Source organism: Gigantopelta aegis, chromosome 5 (genome assembly GCF_016097555.1).
Source record: "Gigantopelta aegis isolate Gae_Host chromosome 5, Gae_host_genome, whole genome shotgun sequence".
In the NCBI taxonomy this organism is placed as follows: Eukaryota; Metazoa; Mollusca; class Gastropoda; order Neomphalida; family Peltospiridae; genus Gigantopelta; species Gigantopelta aegis.
The window spans coordinates 4,858,321-4,881,252 of record NC_054703.1 but is presented as its reverse complement, the minus strand read 5'-3'; the positions used below and the strand labels follow the sequence as shown (position 1 = coordinate 4,881,252).

Genomic DNA, 22,932 nt, shown 5'->3' with positions numbered 1-22,932 from the left:
AGGACACCTTGGGCTAAATATTGCTGTGATGTACACACGAGTCACTGTGAAAATTAAGTATTGGAAAGTTGAATACATCCAATTTGTCATACAGCTTAGATTGAAACTAAGTTTTGAAACTAAGTTTGAAACTGAGTTTGAAACTGATTTGATAGATTCATTTTGTTTTCTGTGTGTAAATCGGTGGAAGTTACCTGGCTATTATTGAGGGATATAAAATAATCAAATATTGCAGAAAGTAAAGTTATTTTTAGCCCTTTTTGTTTTTGTTTTTTGTTTTTTCTTTTCTTTTTTTCTTCTTTTTTTTGAGGTCGTTACCCCTACCCTGCATCCTACCGCCAGCCGACCACCTCCCTAACAGGAAGCTGAACATTAACAAACAACAATATCAAGTTTCTCAAATGTTTACTTATTCCTTTAGAAAATGTTTTTCATTGAAAATACAATTAATTTGATTGTCCACAAGAGGGGGCAGTGTCCCATCCCTCTTCCAGCGCCTGATGACTGTGATTTTCCTGATGGTAGAATACTGTTTCATCAGATTTACGAGGTGGAAGCACTTTTAACACTGTGAGGAAAACTCATAGGTAGAAACCTGCCTGCTATATTTTCCAAACCAGATATGATCGGACTGAAGCCATCTTGTTTCCATGGATCCAGCAGCCATGGAAACCAGCGGAAAGGTGTCAGAAAGAAGTGCTCGAGGTGGTGTGGAAGGCATGAGTAACAAGACGCGAATATTCCGCCCACTACAAGAGTTCCAGCTGCAGTGACTGGAACGTACAAACCTGTTAGAAAAATAAACAATACAAATCAATACTGAAATAAATACACATATAAAAATATTCCGTCCACTATAAGAGTTCCTGCTTCAGAAGTTTTGTTTTGTTTAACGACACCTCTGGAGCACATTGATTAATTAATCATTGGCTATTGGATGTCAAACATTTGGTAATTCTGACTCATAGTCATGAGAGGAAACCCGCTACATTTTTTCCTAATGCAACAAGGGATCTTTTATATGCACTTTCCCACAGACAGGAAAGCACATGTCACGACCTTTGTCCAGTTGCAGTGCACTGGTTGGAACGAGAAAAAGTCCAATCAGCTGAATGGATCCGCCGAGGTGTTTCGATCCTGCGACGCAAGCACCTCAAGCGAGCACTCAACCGATTGAGCTAAATCCCGCCTTTTCCTGCTTCAGTGACTGGAATGTACAGACCTGTTACAAAAATAAACAATATAAATTAGTCCAGTACCAAATACAATACAAGCTGTAGATTGCATACACCAATGATAGGCTGGTAGATGGTGATGAATCGCTAACCAAAGTCGCACGATCTACTGAAATTATCACTCCTGTAATTGATTTCTGGTACTCCCACCTCGTTATGTTAAATAAGGAATCTCTCTGTTAAGAGAATTGGTAAGGAAAGGATTGAAATGTTTTATTTAACGACGCACTCAACACATTTGATTTACGGTTATATGGCGTTGGTGGTACTTAATGAGAACTGTTGTCTATTATTGTTATGTTTATTTATTTTAGACTCGATAACGCCTTGTGAAGATAACATTGTATTAAACAGCCACTATTTTCTATTAATATATTTTAACAGCTACTATTTTCTACTATTTTAAAAATTATTTTATGTTTACTTTGTTTTATGCGCTGTGAAAATAAAACTGCACTTAACAGCAACAACTTGCTATTAATATTTTTAATAGACACTATTTGCTATTATTATGTTTTATTATTTTATGTGTACCTTGTTTCGTGCTAAGCGATATTTGCACTACTCTTTCTGGGCACAGATCTCGTTTGCAGGATTTTGTTGTGAAAATATAATCACCTGGTTTCACAGACATCGCAAATCTGAAAAACAATGATAAACAAATACGAATTATACAATCCATATACAGAAGCTACGTTGATCAAATGTAAAAATGTGATGGATCTCTTCTATGATTAAATAAACTACTAACAAAGAAAAAAAAGAAGGAAAAAACCCCAAACCCACACAGTGATACAGAAATGCGAATACTACAATCCATATACAGAAGCTATGTGATTAAAGAAAAGAAAATAATAGCGTACACAAAAATACATTTTGCTTTCAACCCTTTAACTTTCCCTCACCTTCCCTGAAAATATCCCCAGAAATGCCCTTTAGTTTAAAATGTCATTTCGGTCCACGTATAGATACTTTAGTAGTGTGCCCAGTTTCTTTGTAGATTCTTTGTATTCATATAAATATAGTGTTGATATATTAATGGACTTGACATGATTTGATAACACCTCCACGACAGCAGGGACAATAATTGTACCTAGATTCCATTTTGGTAGATGTGTTTCTTGCCGAGACAAAGATCAGATGGTTGTCTGACATCGTCACGTGATTTCCCTGTTCCGTAATCAGTGTTCGGTAGGTAGTATTCTGGTGGGGGTGGCGCTTTATGAAGGTTTTCACTTCAGAGAAGACACGTCGCCCAGCTTGTACTGCAATACAATATTTTGAAAGAAGAATTTCATAACGATTGATTGATACACATCAGATATTTTACTGTAGGAAGTCCTGATAATGGCGATGATGACGATGACATCGTTCAGTCCTTATGTTGGCAGTGATGATGACGATTATATTGTTCAGTCCTTATGTTGATGGTAATGGTGATGATATTGTTCAGTCTTTATGTTGGTGGTGGTGATTATAACATTGTCCAGTCCTTATGTTGGTGGTTATGATGATGATATTGTTCGTTTTTTACGTTGATGATGATATTGTTCAGTCCTCATGATGGTGGTGATGACTATAACAGTGTCCAGATGTTGGTGCTTATTGTGATGATACTGTTCAGTTCTCATGTTGGTGGTGATGACTATAACAGTGTCCAGATGTTGGTGCTTATTGTGATGATATTGTTCAGTCCTCATGTTGGTGGTGATGAGTATAACAGTGTCCAGATGTTGGTGCTTATTGTGATGATACTGTTCAGTCCTCATGTTGGTGGTGATGACTATAACAGTGTCCAGATGTTGGTGCTTATTGTGATGATATTGTTCAGTCCTCATGTTGGTGGTGATGACTATAACAGTGTCCAGATGTTGGTGCTTATTGTGATGATATTGTTCAGTTCTCATGTTGGTGGTGATGACTATAACAGTGTCCAGATGTTGGTGCTTATTGTGATGATATTGTTCAGTCCTCATGTTGGTGGTGATGACTATAACAGTGTCCAGATGTTGGTGCTTATTGTGATATTATTGTTCAGTCCTCATGTTGGTGGTGATGACTATAACAGTGTCCAGATGTTGGTGCTTATTGTGATGATATTGTTCGGTCCTCATGTTGGTGGTGATGACTATAACAGTGTCCAGATGTTGGTGTTTATTGTGATGATATTGTTCGGTCCTCATGTTGGTGGTGATGACTATAACAGTGTCCAGATGTTGGTGTTTATTGTGATGATACTGTTCAGTCCTCATGTTGGTGGTGATGACTATAACAGTGTCCAGATGTTGGTGTTTATTGTGATGATATTGTTCGGTCCTCATGTTGGTGGTGATGACTATAACAGTGTCCAGATGTTGGTGCTTATTGTGATGATATTGTTCGGTCCTCATGTTGGTGGTGATGACTATAACAGTGTCCAGATGTTGGTGCTTATTGTGATGATATTGTTCAGTCCTCATGTTGGTGGTGATGACTATAACAGTGTCCAGATGTTGGTGCTTATTGTGATGATATTGTTTGGTTTTTAAGTTGCTGCTGCTGCTGCTGATGATGATGATTATTATTATAATGTAGATGATGATGATGGAGATGATGAATATTATTCACATAGTTCAGTCTTTATGTTGATGATCATGGTAATGATGATAAACTAGATGGTGATGGTGGCTTTGATGATGATAATGTAGATCATGATGGTGACTTTGACATTGTTTGGTCCTTATGTCGGTGAAAAAGGTTGTGGTGGTGGTGGTGATGATGATGCTATGATGATCATCATCATTATTATGACAGCGTAAACTCTTGACAATAGTGGTGGTGATGATAATGGTGGTACTGACGAGGATAATGAAGACTACGACACCTTCCAGTCCTGGTTATGACGTGGATGGTCGACTTGTTGAAGCTTTAAAGGTTTAAAAAAAACCTTCATCCAGCTCTAAATAACTACGTCTTTCATTTTTACTACCTTGCCATTATTAAAAATGACATTTACTTTACCTGTTACTAATCGCTGTCCAGTTCTAAAGTCCTTGTTTTCTACTACCTTGTCATTTTAGTATCAGAAATAATAGTTCATTTACTTGTTAATACTCTGTCCAGTTCTAAAGTCCCTGTTTTCTACTACCTTGTCATTTTAGTATCAGAAATAATAGTTCATTTACTTGTTAATACTCCGTCCAGTTTTAAAGTGCTTCATGTCTACTACGTTGTAATTTTAGTATCAGAAATAGCAGTTAATTTACTTGTTAATACTCTGTCTCCAGTTCTTAGGCCCTTCATATCCACCATATTGCCGTTGTCAAGGAGAAGCTGCCCGTCACCAGGGAAGCAAGAAGGAAGAGAAGATGGAGTTCTCCTACGAAGAAGAACACAAGAAGAAGCTGACACCAGACGTGTTCTGCATGACTTCAATAATAACTGCAACAGTGTTGTTGTATTTGCAAGGGATAAAGATGTAATTTTACTGATTGTGTCGCATTTTACTAATTTTTCATGCCAAGCACGTTGGATGATGTCAGGCACAGGAAATAATGCAAAATATATTCCCATCAAAGACATCTTCGACCAGTTACCTATCGAAACGAAAGCATCTCTCCTGCCTTTTCGTGCACTCACCACCCCCACCATTTTCGCAACTTACAAAAACAAAAATAAAATGGCGTGTACGCACGCGCTCACACAGAGCTGCAACTTGTAATCTACTGTCCATCACAAAAATGGATCACATATGGAAACAAAATGACAATCCTGCGTGTGAATTAAGGATTTTGTAAAGAGGGAATCATAAAATTATAAAAAAAGGAACTTTGAGTTTTTCGAAAGTAACTGAATCGAGGCCCCACAAAGATCTGTAATGTGGGGCGAGGGGGTGGGGGCGTCGGGGTCAGACACCTTAAAGAAATTTGAAATAAAGATGCTTAGAAACACAATCCCAGGGCATTTTAGTGTTATATATTGTGTATGATGAATTTAAAAGCACAAAAATGTCATTAAGAAGGGCACTGAAAACGAGCTAGGAAGTGATTGGCGGGGGGGGGGGGGGGGGGGGGGGTCACGAGACTTGTCGAGGCTTGAACAGATTAGTGTATTCCAAAAACGTCAATGTACAATACACGTAACTATGTGTATTCCTGACACCATGTCCCTGCAGTCATTTGTGTCGAATACTGAAGGGTGTTAAGGCTAATATACTTCTACAAATGGAAAGTAAAATGATTATGCTTACCTTCTAGGGTTATCTTCCTTCCCACTAATTGACTGTCTTCTGTTGAACGCCGGTTCTAGGATGGATACACACAGGTATATATATATATATATACTCTCCACTACGACACCCGAAGAGAGCATATCGCTACTGTGGGTGCACCAGTGCCGCCGAGAAGACTATATATATATATATATTGTCATGCGTGGTCGTGCGATAACCAACGATTGGAGACGACCGTAAGTAATCGTGCAACTAGTGGTGGCAATCAGTGACCGATCGTACGATCAATCGTAGCGACCGTTCGCACGCTCGATCGTAGCCAAATCGCAACCAGTCGTGAGACGGGTCTCTCGATCAGATACAAAGGCTCTATCTGCAGTTGGGCAAACATAAGTTCGAGTCTTCTCGGCGGCACTGGTACACCCGCAGTAGCGACATGCTCTCTTCGGGTGTCGTAGTGGAGAGTGACCTGAACCCCAGAAGCCACTCCAAATAAACTGGTCTGCGAGCTAAATACTGGTGGTAACACCAATCGTAAGGTCGTGCAACCAGTCGTGACAGGTCATGACCGTGAGGTCGTACAACAGGTGGCACCACCAATCTTCAGGTGGCATGACCTGTAGCACGACCAATCGTGCGTCTGGTCAACTGTTTTAACATGGCTCCCTCTAGTGACCTTGCCCATCAGTAAAGTTTATTTTCGTCCAAACTACGATCGATTAACTGTTTTAACATGGCTCCCTCTTGTGACCTTGCCCATCAGTAAAGTTTATTTTCGTCTAAACTACGATCGATTAACTGTTTTAACATGGCTCCCTCTTGTGACCTTGCCCATCAGTAAAGTTTATTTTCGTCTAAACTACGATCGATTAACTGTTTTAACATGGCTCCCTCTTGTGACCTTGCCCATCAGTAAAGTTTATTTTCGTCTAAACTACGATCGATTAACTGTTTTAACATGGCTCCCTCTTGTGACCTTGCCCATCAGTAAAGTTTATTTTCGTCTAAACTACGATCGATTAACTGTTTTAACATGGCTCCCTCTAGTGACCTTGCCCATCAGTAAAGTTTATTTTCGTCTAAACTACGATCGATTAACTGTTTTAACATGGCTCCCTCTAGTGACCTTGCCCATCAGTAAAGTTTATTTTCGTCCAAACTACGATCGATTAACTGTTTTAACATGGCTCCCTCTAGTGACCTTGCCCATCAGTAAAGTTTATTTTCGTCTAAACTACGATCGATTAACTGTTTTAACATGGCTCCCTCTAGTGACCTTGCCCATCAGTAAAGTTTATTTTCGTCCAAACTACGATCGATTAACTGTTTTAACATGGCTCCCTCTAGTGACCTTGCCCATCAGTAAAGTTTATTTTCGTCCAAACTACGATCGATTAACTGTTTTAACATGGCTCCCTCTAGTGACCTTGCCCATCAGTAAAGTTTATTTTCGTCTAAACTACGATCGATTAACTGTTTTAACATGGCTCCCTCTAGTGACCTTGCCCATCAGTAAAGTTTATTTTCGTCTAAACTACGATCGATTAACTGTTTTAATATGGCTCCCTCTAGTGACCTTGCCTATCAGTAAAGTTTATTTTCATCTAAACTACGATAGATTAACTGTTTTAACATGGCTCCCTCTAGTGACCTTGCCCATCAGTAAAGTTTATTTTCGTCTAAACTACGATCGATTAACTGTTTTAACATGGCTCCCTCTAGTGACCTTGCCCATCAGTAAAGTTTATTTTCGTCCAAACTACGATCGATTAACTGTTTTAATATGGCTCCCTCTAGTGACCTTGCCTATCAGTAAAGTTTATTTTCGTCTAAACTACGATAGATTAACTGTTTTAACATGGCTCCCTCTAGTGACCTTGCCCATCAGTAAAGTTTATTTTCGTCCAAACTACGATCGATTAACTGTTTTAACATGGCTCCCTCTAGTGACCTTGCCCATCAGTAAAGTTTATTTTCGTCTAAACTACGATAGATTAACTGTTTTAACATGGCTCCCTCTAGTGACCTTGCCCATCAGTAAAGTTTATTTTCGTCTAAACTACGATCGATTAACTGTTTTAACATGGCTCCCTCTAGTGACCTTGCCCATCAGTAAAGTTTATTTTCATCTAAACTACGATAGATTAACTGTTTTAACATGGCTCCCTCTAGTGACCTTGCCCATCAGTAAAGTTTATTTTCATCTAAACTACGATAGATTAACTGTTTTAACATGGCTCCCTCTAGTGACCTTGCCCATCAGTAAAGTTTATTTTCGTCCAAACTACGATAGATTAACTGTTTTAACATGGCTCCCTCTAGTGACCTTGCCCATCAGTAAAGTTTATTTTCGTCCAAACTACGATAGATTAACTGTTTTAACATGGCTCCCTCTAGTGACCTTGCCCATCAGTAAAGTTTATTTTCATCTAAACTACGATAGATTAACTGTTTTAACATGGCTCCCTCTAGTGACCTTGTCCATCAGTTAAGTTTATTTTCGTCCAAACTACGATCGATTAACTGTTTTAACATGGCTCCCTCTAGTGACCTTGCCCATCAGTTAAGTTTATTTTCGTCCAAACTACGATAGATTAACTGTTTTAACATGGCTCCCTCTAGTGACCTTGCCCATCAGTAAAGTTTATTTTCATCTAAACTACGATAGATTAACTGTTTTAACATGGCTCCCTCTAGTGACCTTGCCCATCAGTAAAGTTTATTTTCGTCTAAACTACGATCGATTAACTGTTTTAACATGGCTCCCTCTAGTGACCTTGCCCATCAGTAAAGTTTATTTTCGTCCAAACTACGATAGATTAACTGTTTTAACATGGCTCCCTCTAGTGACCTTGCCCATCAGTAAAGTTTATTTTCGTCTAAACTACGATCGATCAACTGTTTTAACATGGCTCCCTCTAGTGACCTTGCCCATCAGTAAAGTTTATTTTCGTCCAAAGTACGATCGATTAACTATTTTGTTTGTTAAGGTATCCTAGTATTGTTTATTAATTTAGTGAGATAATAATTTACTATTTAGGAACTGTTTCCTTGTACGCTGAGAATCGATTTGCACATAGAGGTTGTTAGTTTTAGGTATATCAGTACACAATGTTTGTAAACAACAGTATACATAATGTGCTTTTTGTAATTATGACAAAGGCTTTTTTTCTTTCGAGTTTATGTGGAGACAGCGGGTTCCGCTTTCTTTTCGTCCCAACAAAATGTCATTTTAATCATTTATGTTAAACACGAAACTGCCGACGTTGAAAATACATCGAGATGTCATTAAATAAACATTATCTTCCTTTCCTCATTATTGTAAGCACACATGGAAGCCGTGCTTTTAAATGTGCTGAGTTTTAAATGTGTTGGGGTGCCTTTAAACAACATTACTTTTTTACTCTTTCTCAAAATACAGTTGATAGAGAAAAACGCTGCTGCAACATGAGATAAAAGAGTAAGGTATATTTTATCTACACTTTGCTATGAGTAGGACAGGACATACCACAGGCTTTGGTGTATAAATTATGTACGAGTAGATGACCTACCGCAAAGTGTTAGTCCAACACACAGCACTGCCACAAACCAAGTAATTTTCATTCTGAAAAAAATCAGACACGAAATATTTAAACATTTAAAAATAATTTGAAAGATTCTTAAAATTTAAACAAGCCAACATTTTTAACATTTAGAAATAATTATAAAGACTATAAATAACAAGAACACAAATATTGATTTATCGGAGATTCACCTTAACTATAATCTGATAGCATCGTGTCGTCAAATAAATATTTGTTTCATTCCTTTCTTCTGTTTGTAACCACTATTAATCTTTTTGTTTTAAAGGTCATCTGTAGTTTCATGTTCGAAGCAACATCTGTACTATAAATTCTGAACGACAAAACCGTATTCCGTTATCAAAATCATATCTCTGCACAGGAAGAGTCAAAGGGTTGTTAGGAAAAGTCGTCATTGGTCCCATGATCCACTGAGGTGCTCGTCCATAGGATGACTGCCACTCCCTAGGAGATCCGCAACAGGATGCTTCATCATTCTTGCACCGCCAAGAGGACTGCCACTCCCTAGGAGATCCTCAACAGGATGCTTCATCGTTCTTGCACCGCCAGGAGGACTGCCACTCCCTAGGAGATACGTAACAGGATATTTCATCCCACTTGCACCGCCCGTAGGGGGACTGTCAACATCTAGGAGAAACGTAAGAGGATGTTTCATCCTTCCTGTACCACCAGGAGGACTGTCACTCCCAAGTCTAGCTTTGAAAACCTAGAGTTGCACAGGATAGAGCTCAATTAAATATGCAAAGCCGTGACGGCATGCACTGAATCACCGTAAAAACAGCGATGACATCAGGTATTCGTGACAGGTGACTATATCCGGCGGAAGCCATCTTATCTATACTGTGAAACACCTGCTTTGAAGGCTTATAGAATACACTTACTTGAGACGAAATTTGACGACTTCCATTGTGGAAATGTCCAATTATAATGTGCTAATCACAGACCATAAGAGATTAGCTACCCTTCACATGCACAGTTACGTCATAGAGCATGCGCGATTTTTTTTGCGAGCGAGTTTTCCGCGAATGAGTTTACCAGGCTTACGTCATAACGTGAATTCTATAATACTTTCGGCTTAAACTACACTAAGACATGGTTAAAGAATGTATAGTAATCTGCTTCCGAAAATGAAGATCTGGAAAAGCATATTTCCACGCACAGAAACGCTCACGATAAAACGCGCGAGGAATCAAGTTAAAGGAATGCTAAAGCAAGGCGTTTGGATTGGTATGCATATTCAACGATACATAATGCACATAATATCAACAAGTATAATCGTATAGTTAATTAATAAAACGGTTAAATGTGACGGCAATTATATATAACGGGCGCAGCCATTTTGTACCATCCCAGTGAATACGCCCTCTGGCGAGCTGGTGGTTACGTAATACTTAACATGTCATGTCAGGAATTAGTCTTCGAAGTGAAGAAACAAAACATACCTGATTTTTGCGGATGCATCGCAATGTTCTGTAATAATATCCATCTCAGTAACACCACAAAATGTATATGTGATTTATGTTTTAATACAAAATAACCCACCATTGTCAGTGTTGAAATAGCTGTATTATGTTTTGTATATAAATTAACCCACGTACTGAAATAATAGTCGGAGTGGGGTTTTTTTGGTTAATTGGTCTTTTCCGTGGCCTGTACCTGTGATTCTTGACTGACAGGTGTATATTTAGACGGTGCCCAGACACTGTGTCTAGACACACTAAAAAGACGTGCCTCTTTTATTAAGATCACAGGGTATTGTGTGATAACCTCAAATCGTAATGGACTTTACCAGCCGTCCTGCTTTATTACTGTAAGTAATTCTGTAAAACCCTTGATTAAGTAGACTTTCACATCTAAAATCACAAAACTGACCAATTACGTAGTCCCAAAAAAAAGAAAATTATCACTTGGGTATCGTGAGTGGTCGTTTTTGCTCGAACGTACCCAACCAATAGGCCTAATAATATGTATTTTTTTCTTTGGATTTTTTAAAAGAAAAAAATACTATAACTCCATTTCGTTATATTAATGCAAATTGAAATATATTTAGTTAACTAGTTTATTATACTATCAAGTCACGTTGTTTTGTAAGTCAGGTTGATGAAAGTGAAGCGCCTTGTCGTAAATTAGAGCGTTTGTTTACACTGTGCATAGAGCAGATGGACGGAGCTGACGTCACTTCGCCCCAAGCTATACCACCAGACGTCACAAAAACGAAACAAAATGGATGCCCCCAGTTAGCAGGAATAATCATGTTTTTTTATTAATTCTAAAATTACGCGTTTTTCATTTGTTAAAGTGTCAGTATGTGTTGGTAGTCCTGGTATGCATCTTTCCAACACATAAGGCTCTTGTTGGAGTTTAGTCTACCTTTAAAGGAAAGCGGACCTTACTGCTACCTTAGTAAAATCAAGTTACGTGTGTTGTAATGTTAGTGTTACAAAGGAAGTAATAACAATTTATCGTCACAGTAATGTATGTTACTGATTGAACGCAAGTAATAACCAGTTTACCTGTATTGTAATTTTGGTAATTTAAAGTAAATAATAACCAGTTTACCTATATTATAATGTTAGTGTTTTAAAGTAAGTAATAGCCAGCTTACCTGTATTGTAATTTTAGTATACTAAAGTAAAGTAATAACCGGTTTACCTGTTTTATAGAAGTTAGTGTTTTAAAGTAAATAATAACCAGTTTACCTATATTATAATGTTAGTGTTTTGAAGTAAATAATAACCAGGTTAGCTATATTGCAATGTTGATGTTTTAAAGTTAGTAATAACCAGTTTACCTGGATTGTAATGCTTGTGTTTTAAAGTAAGTAATAACCAGTTTATCTGCATTATATTGTTAATGTTTTAAAGTAAGTAATAACCAGTTTACCTGTATTGTAATATTAGTGTTTTGAAGTAAGTAATAACCAGTGTACCTGGATTGTAATGTTTGTGTTTTAAAGTAATAATAACCAGTTTATCTGTATTATATTGTTAATGTTTTAAAGTAAGTAATAACCAGTTTATCTGTATTATATTGTTAATGTTTTAAAGTAAGTAATAACCAGTTTATCTGTATTATATTGTTAATGTTTTAAAGTAAGTAATAACCAGTTTACCTGTATTGTAATGTTAGTGTTTTGAAGTAAGTAATAACCAGTTTACCTGGATTGTAATGTTAGTGTTTTGAAGTAAGTAATAACCAGTTTACCTGTATTGTAATTTTGGTAATGTAAAGTAAATAATAACCAGTTTACCTATATTATAATGTTAGTGTTTTAAAGTAAGTAATAGCCAGCTTACCTGTATTGTAATTTTAGTATACTAAAGTAAGTAATAACCGGTTTACCTGTTTTATAGATGTTAGTGTTTTAAAGTAAATAATAACCAGTTTACCTATATTATAATGTTAGTGTTTTGAAGTAAATAATAACCAGGTTAGCTATATTGCAATGTTGATGTTTTAAAGTTAGTAATAACCAGTTTACCTGGATTGTAATGCTTGTGTTTTAAGTAAGTAATAAACAGTTTTATCTGTATTATATTGTTAATGTTTTAAAGTAAGTAATAACCAGTTTACCTGTATTGTAATATTAGTGTTTTGAAGTAAGTAATAACCAGTTTACCTGGATTGTAATGTTTGTGTTTTAAAGTAAGTAATAACCAGTTTATCTGTATTATATTGTTAATGTTTTAAAGTAAGTAATAACCAGTTTATCTGTATTATATTGTTAATGTTTTAAAGTAAGTAATAACCAGTTTATCTGTATTATATTGTTAATGTTTTAAAGTAAGTAATAACCAGTTTACCTGTATTGTAATGTTAGTGTTTTGAAGCAAGTAATAACCAGTTTATCTGGATTGTAATGTTAGTGTTTTGAAGTAAGTAATAACCAGTTTACGTGTATTGTAATATTAGTGTTTTAAGGTTAGTTATAACCAGTTTGTCTGTAATATAATGTTAATGTTTCAAATTAGCTAATACACAGTTCACCTCTTTGTATTAACCACTTTACCTGTATTCTAATGTTAGATTCAAATTTAGTAATAACCAGTTTACCTGTATGGTAATGTTAGTGTTTCATAGTTTCTAATAACCAGTTTACCTGTATGGTAATGTTAGTGTTTCATAGTTTCTAATAACCAGTTTACCTGTATTGTAATGTTAGTGTTTCATAGTTTCTAATAACCACTTTACCTGTATTGCAATGTTAGTGTTTCATAGTTTCTAATAACCACTTTACCTGTATTGCAATGTTAGTGTTTTGAAGCAAGTAATAACCAGTTTATCTGGATTATAATGTTAGTGTTTTGAAGTAAGTAATAACCAGTTTACGTGTATTGTAATATTAGTGTTTTAAGGTTAGTTATAACCAGTTTGTCTGTAATATAATGTTAATGTTTCAAATTAGCTAATACACAGTTCACCTCTTTGTATTAACCACTTTACCTGTATTCTAATGTTAGATTCAAATTTAGTAATAACCAGTTTACCTGTATGGTAATGTTAGTGTTTCATAGTTTCTAATAACCAGTTTACCTGTATGGTAATGTTAGTGTTTCATAGTTTCTAATAACCAGTTTACCTGTATTGTAATGTTAGTGTTTCATAGTTTCTAATAACCACTTTACCTGTATTGCAATGTTAGAGTTTTAAAGTAATAACCGGTTTAGCCATATGGTAATGTTAGTGTTTTAAAGTTAGTAATAACCAGTTTATCTCGAAGGTATTTTTAGTGTTAAGTAATAATAAGTGTACCTGTATTACAATGTTAGTGTTTTAAAGTTAGTCATAGCCAGTTTATCTGTATTGTAATGTTAGTTTACCTGTTCGATGTGTTGATCCTTCTAATTTACTTACATCCACATCGTGCCTGGTTTTATTATGTAATTCAGTCAGCCCCATACCACTTACTATTCCGCATGTCAACTGTATTGAACTGACAAGTGTCATGCTAATTTGTGAACAAAACTCACTACATGTTTAAACACACACCCAAACACACACACACACACAGATATATATATATATATACTCTCCGACAAGGTTTTGTTAGTAATAACTAGTTTACCTGTATTGTAATACTAGTATTTAAAGTAAGTAATAGCCAGTTTACCTGTAGTGTAATGTTAGTATTTTATAGTACGTAGTGACCAGTTTAGCTTATTGTGATGTATATTCTCAGAGTTAGTAATAACAAGTTTACCTGTATAGTAATGTCAATGTTTTAAAGTACGTAATAACCAGTTTACCTGAATCACTGTTTTGATCCTTTTAACATAATTACATCCGGACTGTTCCTGCGAGCTGCTAATTAAAATTCATTCATTAAAACATTTATCATATGTTACATTTTTACCTCATATCACTTACTAACCCGCACGTCAACTGTATTCGGATGAGAAGTCTCTCTCTTATTTGTGAACAAAGCTCACGTACATAAACACACACACACACACACACACACACACACACACTCACACACACATATGGAGAGATAGATAGATAGAGAGAGAGAGAGAGAGAGAGAGAGAGAGAGAGAGAGAGAGAGAGACTCTTCGACAAGGTTTTGTTTTTCCTTAAATTATACTAATGACAATAGCAGAATAATGAATGATAACATGTTGAATGGCATTAATATAAATCAGTTTTAAGAGTGAACATTTCCAATAGACCAGTTTTAAGAGAGAAGACTTTCTTTAGACCAAGGAGCGGGACGAGGCTCGGTAAAACTATTTCTCAATCCAGCCAGTGCACCACCACTGGTATATCAAAGGTCATGGTACGAGATTTGTTCTCTCAGGGATAGTGCATATAAAAATATCCCTTGCTACTAATGGGAAAATGTAGCAGGTTTCGTCCCAAAGACCATGTCAAAAGTACAAAATATCCCTTGCTACTAATGGGAAAATGTAGCAGGTTTCGTCCCAAAGACCATGCCAAAAGTACAAAATATCCCTTGCTACTAATGGGAAAATGTAGCAGGTTTCGTCCCAAAGACTATGTCAAAAGTACAGAATATCCCTTGCTACTAATGGGAAAATGTAGCAGGTTTCGTCCCAAAGACTATGTCAAAAGTACAGAATATCCCTTGCTACTAATGGGAAAATGTAGCAGGTTTCGTCCCAAAGACTATGTCAAAAGTACAAAATATCCCTTGCTACTAATGGGAAAATGTAGCAGGTTTCGTCCCAAAGACCATGTCAAAAGTACAAAATATCCCTTGCTACTAATGGGAAAATGTAGCAGGTTTCGTCCCAAAGACTATGCCAAAAGTACAAAATATCCCTTGCTGCTAATGGGAAAATGTAGCAGGTTTCGTCCCAAAGACTATGTCAAAAGTACAAAATATCCCTTGCTGCTAATGGGAAAATGTAGCAGGTTTCGTCCCAAAGACTATGTCAAAAGTACAAAATATCCCTTGCTGCTAATGGGAAAATGTAGCAGGTTTCGTCCCAAAGACTATGTCAAAAGTACAAAATATCCCTTGCTACTAATGGGAAAATGTAGCAGGTTTCGTCCCAAAGACTATGTCAAAAGTACAAAATAAATCAATGTGCTCGAGTGGTGTTGTTACACAAAACAAACTTTAACATTATGTGACAGAGTTTAACATTATGTGATAGACTTTAACATTATGTGACAGACTTTAACATTATGTGACAGAGTTTAACATTATGTGACAGACTTTAACATTATGTGACAGACTGAATATTTTTAAAACAATGATACAACGTGAAATGGCAAACAGAATTTTGAAAACCATGAGTTATGACGTCAATCGTCGTAAAACATGAGTTATGACGTCACGCGTATGTAGAAATCGTCTAGCCCTCGGGTCGGACAGATTTATCTAGCCTAGGGTCAGACAGATTTTTCTAGCACCATGCAAAAGCTGGATAACCCTGTCCAGTGGGCAAGAAATATATATATATATATATATATATATATATATATATATATATATATATATATATATATATATATAGATAGATAGATAGATAGATAGATACATAGATACATACATACATACATACATATATATATATATATATATATATATATATATATATATATATATATATATACACACACATATATATATATATATATTACTATTACAGAGAGAGAGAGAGAGAGAGAGAGAGAGAGAGAGAGAGAGAGAGAGAGAGAGAGAGAGAGAGACAGAGAGAGAGACAGAGAGACAGACAGACAGACAGATAGACAGACAGACAGAAACAGAGATAGAGACATAGACAGAGAGAGAGACAGAGAGAGAGAGAGAGAGAGAGAGAGAGAGAGAGAGAGAGAGAGAGAGAGAGAGAGAGAGAGAGAGAGAGAGCGGAGGGAGGGATAGACTAGAGGAAGATGGAACAGTTAGAGAAAAAGACAGAGACAGAGGCTCGGACGGCGTGACTTGAAACATACACTGTATGCACGGTCCTCTTAATCTGCAGATTGTTGACATGCACCATTATTTATTTTAATATTGTAAATCTGAACAACAAAACCGTTAACACACAATCAAATAGGTATTTGGCAAAATTGTTATTGATTCCATGAATCTATTTCAAGTGTCTCGCCTATAACTGGACATTGTCTGCCGAGTAGGTCATTTACTGGATAATGCATCCGTCAACTTCCAGACTGGTTTAATAAATCAAAACTAGCACAGGTCAGCTTCAAATATATATAGCTGTGATTACAGTATAAACAGTGGTAATTCCAAGTGTTCATGAAAGAAGAGCATATCCTGCCCAACCAGTGGCATCTGTTATGCGTATTGCCACCGCAGTTATCAAATCTGTCACTTCGTCTAAAACAATGATCAAAAATCATGTCGAACATCAAAATATGGAATAGCATCAGCCATCATTTTGGTCTGTAATCCATCGCATTTAGTACATAGAGCTTGCAAATATCTACCATAAAACGTTTTCAATGCCCTCGGGAATCCCTGTAAATCATAACCCTGGTGGAACAACTTCTATACCAGAATAATACGACGTTGTTTGAAATCTGCATCCAATGAGCATGTCCTACGGTATCTTAGAAGATGTAATATGTAGACACCAAAACCTGCAGCAGAAGGTATGTTGCTGTGCATAAATGGAAAATTGACTATTGCAAAGTTGAAGCCATTCCATTTGTCATACAGCTTAGTTTGGAAACATCTATGTAGGAAACTGATTTGATACCTTAAGATCTTTCTGTGATTTCTAACCTTGTGGGTAAATCAGGGGAAGCTATTATTGAGTGATATAAGGTAACCAATATTGCAGAAAGTAAATTAAATTTTTTAGTCAGATTTCTTTGTTTTTAGGTCGTTACCCCTACCACTACCCCTGCAATTTACCCAACACCTGACCATCTCCCAAAAACAGGAAGCTGTAAATTCACAAACAACAATATCAAGTTTTTCAGAGTTTTACTTTTCCCTTTAGCTATGGTTTTCCATTAAAAATGAAACTAATTTGATTATCCATCAGAGGGACAGTGTCCCATCCCTCTACCAGCGCCTGATGACTGTGTTTTCACTGATGGTAGAATACTGCTTCATCGGAATTGAGAGGTGGAAGCAGTTTTAACACCCTGAGACAAACTCATAGGTAGAAATCTGCTTGCTAGATATTCCAAACCAGATATGATAGGACTGTAGCCATCTTGTTGCCATGGATCCAGCAGCCATGGAAACCAGCGGAAGGGTGACACGAATAAATGTCCGAGGTGATGTGGACATGACGCGTAACATGACGCAAATATTCCATTCACTACAAGCGTTCCTGCGTCAGTGACTGGAACGTACAGACCTGTTAGAAAAATAAATTATACAGATCAATACAGAAATAACTACACATAATATTATATACCAATATTACATCAACTACAAGAGTTCCTGTGCCAGTGACTGGAACGTATAGACCCTGTTACATAAGTAAACAAAACAAATCAATACAGAAATAAATACACATATATACAGATATTCTGCCCACAAGAGTTCCTTTCTCGGTGACTGGAACGTATAGACCTGTTAGAAAAATAAACAATACAAATCAATACAGACATAAATACACATATATTCATATATTTCGTCCACTACAAGAGTTCCTTCCTCAGTGACTGGAACGTACAAACATTACACAAAAATAAACGATACAAATCAATACAGACATAAATACACATATATTCATATATTTCGTCCACTACAAGAGTTCCTTCCTCAGTGACTGGAACGTACAAACATTACACAAAAATAAACGATACAAATCAATACAGACATAAATACACATATATTCATATATTTCGTCCACTACAACAGTTTCTTCCTCAGTGACTGGAACGTACAAACATTACACAAAAATAAACGATACAAATCAATATAGAACTAAATACATATATATACTGATATTTCGTCCACTACAAGAGTTCCTGCTTCAGTGACTGGAAGTGCAGACCTGTTAGAAAAATTAACAAAACAATCAGTACAGAAATAAGTACACATATATACAGATATTCCATCCACTATAAGACTTCCTGCTTCAGAGACTGGAACGTACAGACATAAACGTACAAAACTAAACGATAGAAATCAATATAGAAATAACTACACACATGTATACAGATATTGCGTCCACACTACGAGTCCCTGTCGAAGTCACGGATGCAAAAAATAAACAATACAAGTCAGCAAGTAACATATACAATTTTTACCTAGAACGCTGTCTGGGATTTTTGTTTGAACGCAGCGATGTAGGACCTCACGTATGTGCGATATCAATTTTAAAACAGCTGATAGGCTGCTAGATGGTGGTGACTCTCTTGCCAAAGTCACACCATCTACTGAAATTATCACTGCCGAAATTGATTTCCGCCTGACAAATAATTTAACTGAAACTGGAAGTGGAACTTTTATTTAGAAAATACGTAGTATGGGTATTGGAAGCAGAGGAGTATATGTATGAAAAACGAATACTGAGTAGTATAAAATTGATAAGTATCTGGTGTGGGCGTGACCTATGATTGACAGGCGGGCGTAGTATTACGATGTATTAATGTAATGTGTGGATAAACTTATGACTGGCCGTCATGAAGCTACTGTAAGAAATTACTCTCATCTTCCCACGATTATCGATTATTCAGAACCTTAAATTATCGCGCTGTTGATTCCCCAAAGTTAATCAATGCTAATTGACAAATCACCAGCTACATCTACCAATCATAATACTACGTCAACCATAGGTCACGTGGATACTTATCAATTTTATACTGCTATACTGCACTCGTGTTTACCAATCGTAATACTACGCACTCCTGTCAATCATAGGCCACGCGGATACTTATCAGTTTTATACTACTATACTGCACTCGTGTCTACCATTCGTAATAGTATGCCCGCCTGTCAATCGTAGGTCACGCGAATACTTATTAATTTTATACTGCTATTCTGCACTCGTGTCTGTTAGATATCTGAAGAACCGTATTGCTTACCTTGTTTCAAGCTAACCGATACTTGCACTACTCGTTCTGGGCACAGATCTCTGCCGCATGCTTTTGTTGTGAAAATGTAATCACCTGGTTTCACAGACATCGCAAATCTAAAAACCAATAATACACAAATACGAATTATGCAATCCATATAAAGAAGCTACGTAAATACAATTTAACTATTTGATGGCTCTCTTTTACGATTAAATAAAATAATAATAACAACAACAGTAACAAATTTGCTTTCGACCCTTGAATCTCCTCCACGTTCCCCGAAAATTCCCTCCAAAAATACCCTTTAGTTTAAAATGTCGTTTCGGTGCAGACATAGAATACTTTAATACTGTGCCCAGGTTGTTGTTCATTGACCAATTAAAAGCCCTTTAGACTAGTGCGGTCATATGAATATAGTGTCGATATATACTACTCAAAAGAATTTAAGGGTCAAACATTTATAACCAAATAAGTTTCAGAGTGTATTAGATTGATGATGTAAACTACACCAAAAATTTAATTTATTGTTCCATATTTACAAAAAAACACAAATAAACGTAACTGTATACAAGAAAGTCACATGACATGCTGTCAAAGTTGAAGGTTGTCAAACATGGATTTTACACATTAGAACATTCGTTTAATAGTGTGTGAATCCACCCCTGGCGCGAATACACTCGACACACCGTTGCCTCATGCTGTTGATCAGACGTTTGAAGAACTCTTGGGGAATGGCCTGCCACTCTGCCATAAGAAGTTGACCCAGATCATGAAGGTTGGCCGGAGGGGCATGGTTATTCCGAACTCTCCTGCCTAATTCGTCCCAGGCGTTCTCTATTGGGGCCAAGTCAGGCGAATATGCTGGCCAATCCATCCTGGCGATACCTTGTTGTCTGAGAAAGTCCGTTACCACCCTGGCGCGGTGGGGTCTGGCATTGTCATCCTGCAGAACTGCCCCGCCGCCAATCTGCTGAAGGCCTGGGAGAACCAACCGCCGGATAATCTCATTCAGATAGCGGATTCCATTCAGACTGCCATCCACCACATAGAGGGGGGTCCTGTGGTGGATAGAGATGCCGCCCCACACCATGACGCTGCCACCACCGAACTGGTGACGTTGTCTAACGTTAACGTCAGCGAAGCCATATTGGTGATGTAGCGGTCCTTTCTATTTGTAGTGCTTCGGGGTCTTCCCGAACGTGGACGATTTCGAACAGAATTCGTTGCTTGGTACTGTTGCCACAGTCGGCCAACGACACTCTGACTGACACCAAGTCTCAGAGCAACATTTCTTTGCGTATTGCCATTCTGAAGCCAAGCAATAGCCCTTCCTCGATCTTCGATAGTCAGTTGACGTCGTACCATTGTCGAATTTGGAGTGTGCACCGTACACGAAAGCAAGCTCCAATTATACGGAAATTCAGCAATGGGAACATGGAATACACATGCAAAGCGTGCAAATGAAGCGCTTTGTGAAAAAGCAAGTTATGGGCACTTAGCAGACCTTTTGCTTTCGCCCTAATTTACGTGCAAATGTAAGCATGTTTTCGCCATTAGAACTAGTCGACAGTGTCAATGACAGTGGATTTTAATTCATTTATGGGTTGCTTAGACCCACTTTCGTCAAAATGGAACAATACCATGCGTGACATTATGGTCTAGCTAATATAATTGACATTCAGAAAATAATGTCGAAAATATCGTCTGACCCTTAAATTCTTTTGAGTAGTATATACTAAATGGTTTGAGGTGCGGGACGTAGCTTAGTGGTACAACGCTCGCTTGACGCGCGGTCGGTCTCGGATCGATTCCCGTTGGTGGGTCCATTCGGCTAATTTCTCGTTCCATCCAGTGCACCACAACTGGTATATCAAAGGCTGTGGTATGAAGTATCCTGTTTGTGGGATGGTGCATATAAAAGATCCCTTGCTTTTATTTTAAAAAGAGTAGCCTATGAAGTGGCGACAGCGGGTTTCCTCTCTGTGAGTCCTTAAATAAAACATGTCTTTCCTTCTAAAGGACTTGAAAATATTTGATAACGCCCTCACGATAATAAACGTTATTTATGAAACCATAACAGGAATAATAACTGTACCTAGATTCCATGTTGGCAGACGTGTTTGTTGCTGATGCAAAGATCAAATGGTTGTATGACATTGTCACGTGATGTCCCTGTTCTGTAATCAGTGTCCGGTAGGTAGTATTCTGGTGGATGTAGCGCTTTAAGAAGGTTTTCACTTCCGTAAAGACACGCCGGCCAGCTTGTACTGCAATACAATATACTTTACTATAGTATATACATATATTTTACTATAGGACGTCATGATAACGGCGATGATGACGATAACATTGATCAGTCCTTATGTTCGTGGATATGATAATTCCACGGTATTTATGTTGACCCCTGCGCGTGCTGTAACCTCACCGTGGTGCAGGGGTGTAACATTCTCTTTGAGAGTGGCTAATACAGCACAAATTTAAATTTTGAGTGAAAGTCAGTATCTATCTGTCATATTTGTATTTTTGTACAGTTCTTTACACTATTTTTGATCATCACCTTATTTGTTTGCATTACCATAGTTTGACACCCAGTGGGCGATGAGTTGTTCATGCTGGTGTTTCGTTAAACCTTATTTGTTTGCATTACCATAGTTTGACACCCAGTGGGCGATGAGTTGTTCATGCTGGTGTTTCGTTGAACCTTATTTGTTTGCATTACCATAGTTTGACACCCAGTGGGCGATGAGTTGTTCATGCTGGTGTTTCGTTGAACCTTATTTGTTTGCATTACCATAGTTTGACACCCAGTGGGCGATGAGTTGTTCATGCTGGTGTTTCGTTAAACCTTATTTGTTTGCATTACCATAGTTTGACACCCAGTGGGCGATGAGTTGTTCATGCTGGTGTTTCGTTGAACCTTATTTGTTTGCATTACCATAGTTTGACACCCAGTGGGCGATGAGTTGTTCATGCTGGTGTTTCGTTAAACCTTATTTGTTTGCATTACCATAGTTTGACACCCAGTGGGCGATGAGTTGTTCATGCTGGTGTTTCGTTAAACCTTATTTGTTTGCATTACCATAGTTTGACACCCAGTGGGCGATGAGTTGTTCATGCTGGTGTTTCGTTAAACCTTATTTGTTTGCATTACCATAGTTTGACACCCAGTGGGCGATGAGTTGTTCATGCTGGTGTTTCGTTAAACCTTATTTGTTTGCATTACCATAGTTTGACACCCAGTGGGCGATGAGTTGTTCATGCTGGTGTTTCGTTAAACCTTATTTGTTTGCATTACCATAGTTTGACACCCAGTGGGCGATGAGTTGTTCATGCTGGTGTTTCGTTGAACCTTATTTGTTTGCATTACCATAGTTTGACACCCAGTGGGCGATGAGTTGTTCATGCTGGTGTTTCGTTAAACCTTATTTGTTTG

General features: G+C 37.3%; 2 protein-coding genes across 3 annotated transcripts in view; both read right to left on the bottom strand.

Annotated features, from left to right (window-relative positions):
- Positions 1–388: 388 nt before the first annotated feature.
- Positions 389–14,299, bottom strand: LOC121373588 (indian hedgehog protein-like). 2 transcript variants are annotated; one of them, XM_041500277.1, is made up of 7 exons: positions 14,273–14,299; positions 8,997–9,049; positions 5,464–5,518; positions 4,481–4,593; positions 2,329–2,500; positions 1,770–1,876; positions 389–788 (listed from the first exon to the last, which is right to left on the bottom strand). In XM_041500277.1, exons 2-7 carry the CDS (start codon positions 9,046–9,048, stop codon positions 544–546), a joined length of 744 nt encoding a protein of 247 aa, XP_041356211.1. In that variant the 5' UTR covers position 9,049; positions 14,273–14,299; the 3' UTR covers positions 389–543. The 2 variants fall into 2 exon arrangements, with proteins under 2 accessions (XP_041356211.1, XP_041356210.1); XM_041500276.1 differs by lacking the exon at positions 14,273–14,299 and adding an exon at positions 13,847–13,902.
- A 3,132-nt stretch (positions 14,300–17,431) lies between these two features.
- The window catches only part of LOC121373848 (indian hedgehog protein-like), a 67,122-nt gene continuing 61,621 nt past the window's right edge, over positions 17,432–22,932 (bottom strand). Inside the window, exons 9-11 of the mRNA XM_041500622.1 lie at positions 21,595–21,766; positions 19,509–19,615; positions 17,432–17,830 (exon numbers count right to left, since the gene is read on the bottom strand). Coding sequence (XP_041356556.1) covers positions 17,577–17,830; positions 19,509–19,615; positions 21,595–21,766 — 533 coding nt within the window. The 3' untranslated portion in view covers positions 17,432–17,576. The remainder of the gene's footprint in view (positions 17,831–19,508; positions 19,616–21,594; positions 21,767–22,932) is intronic.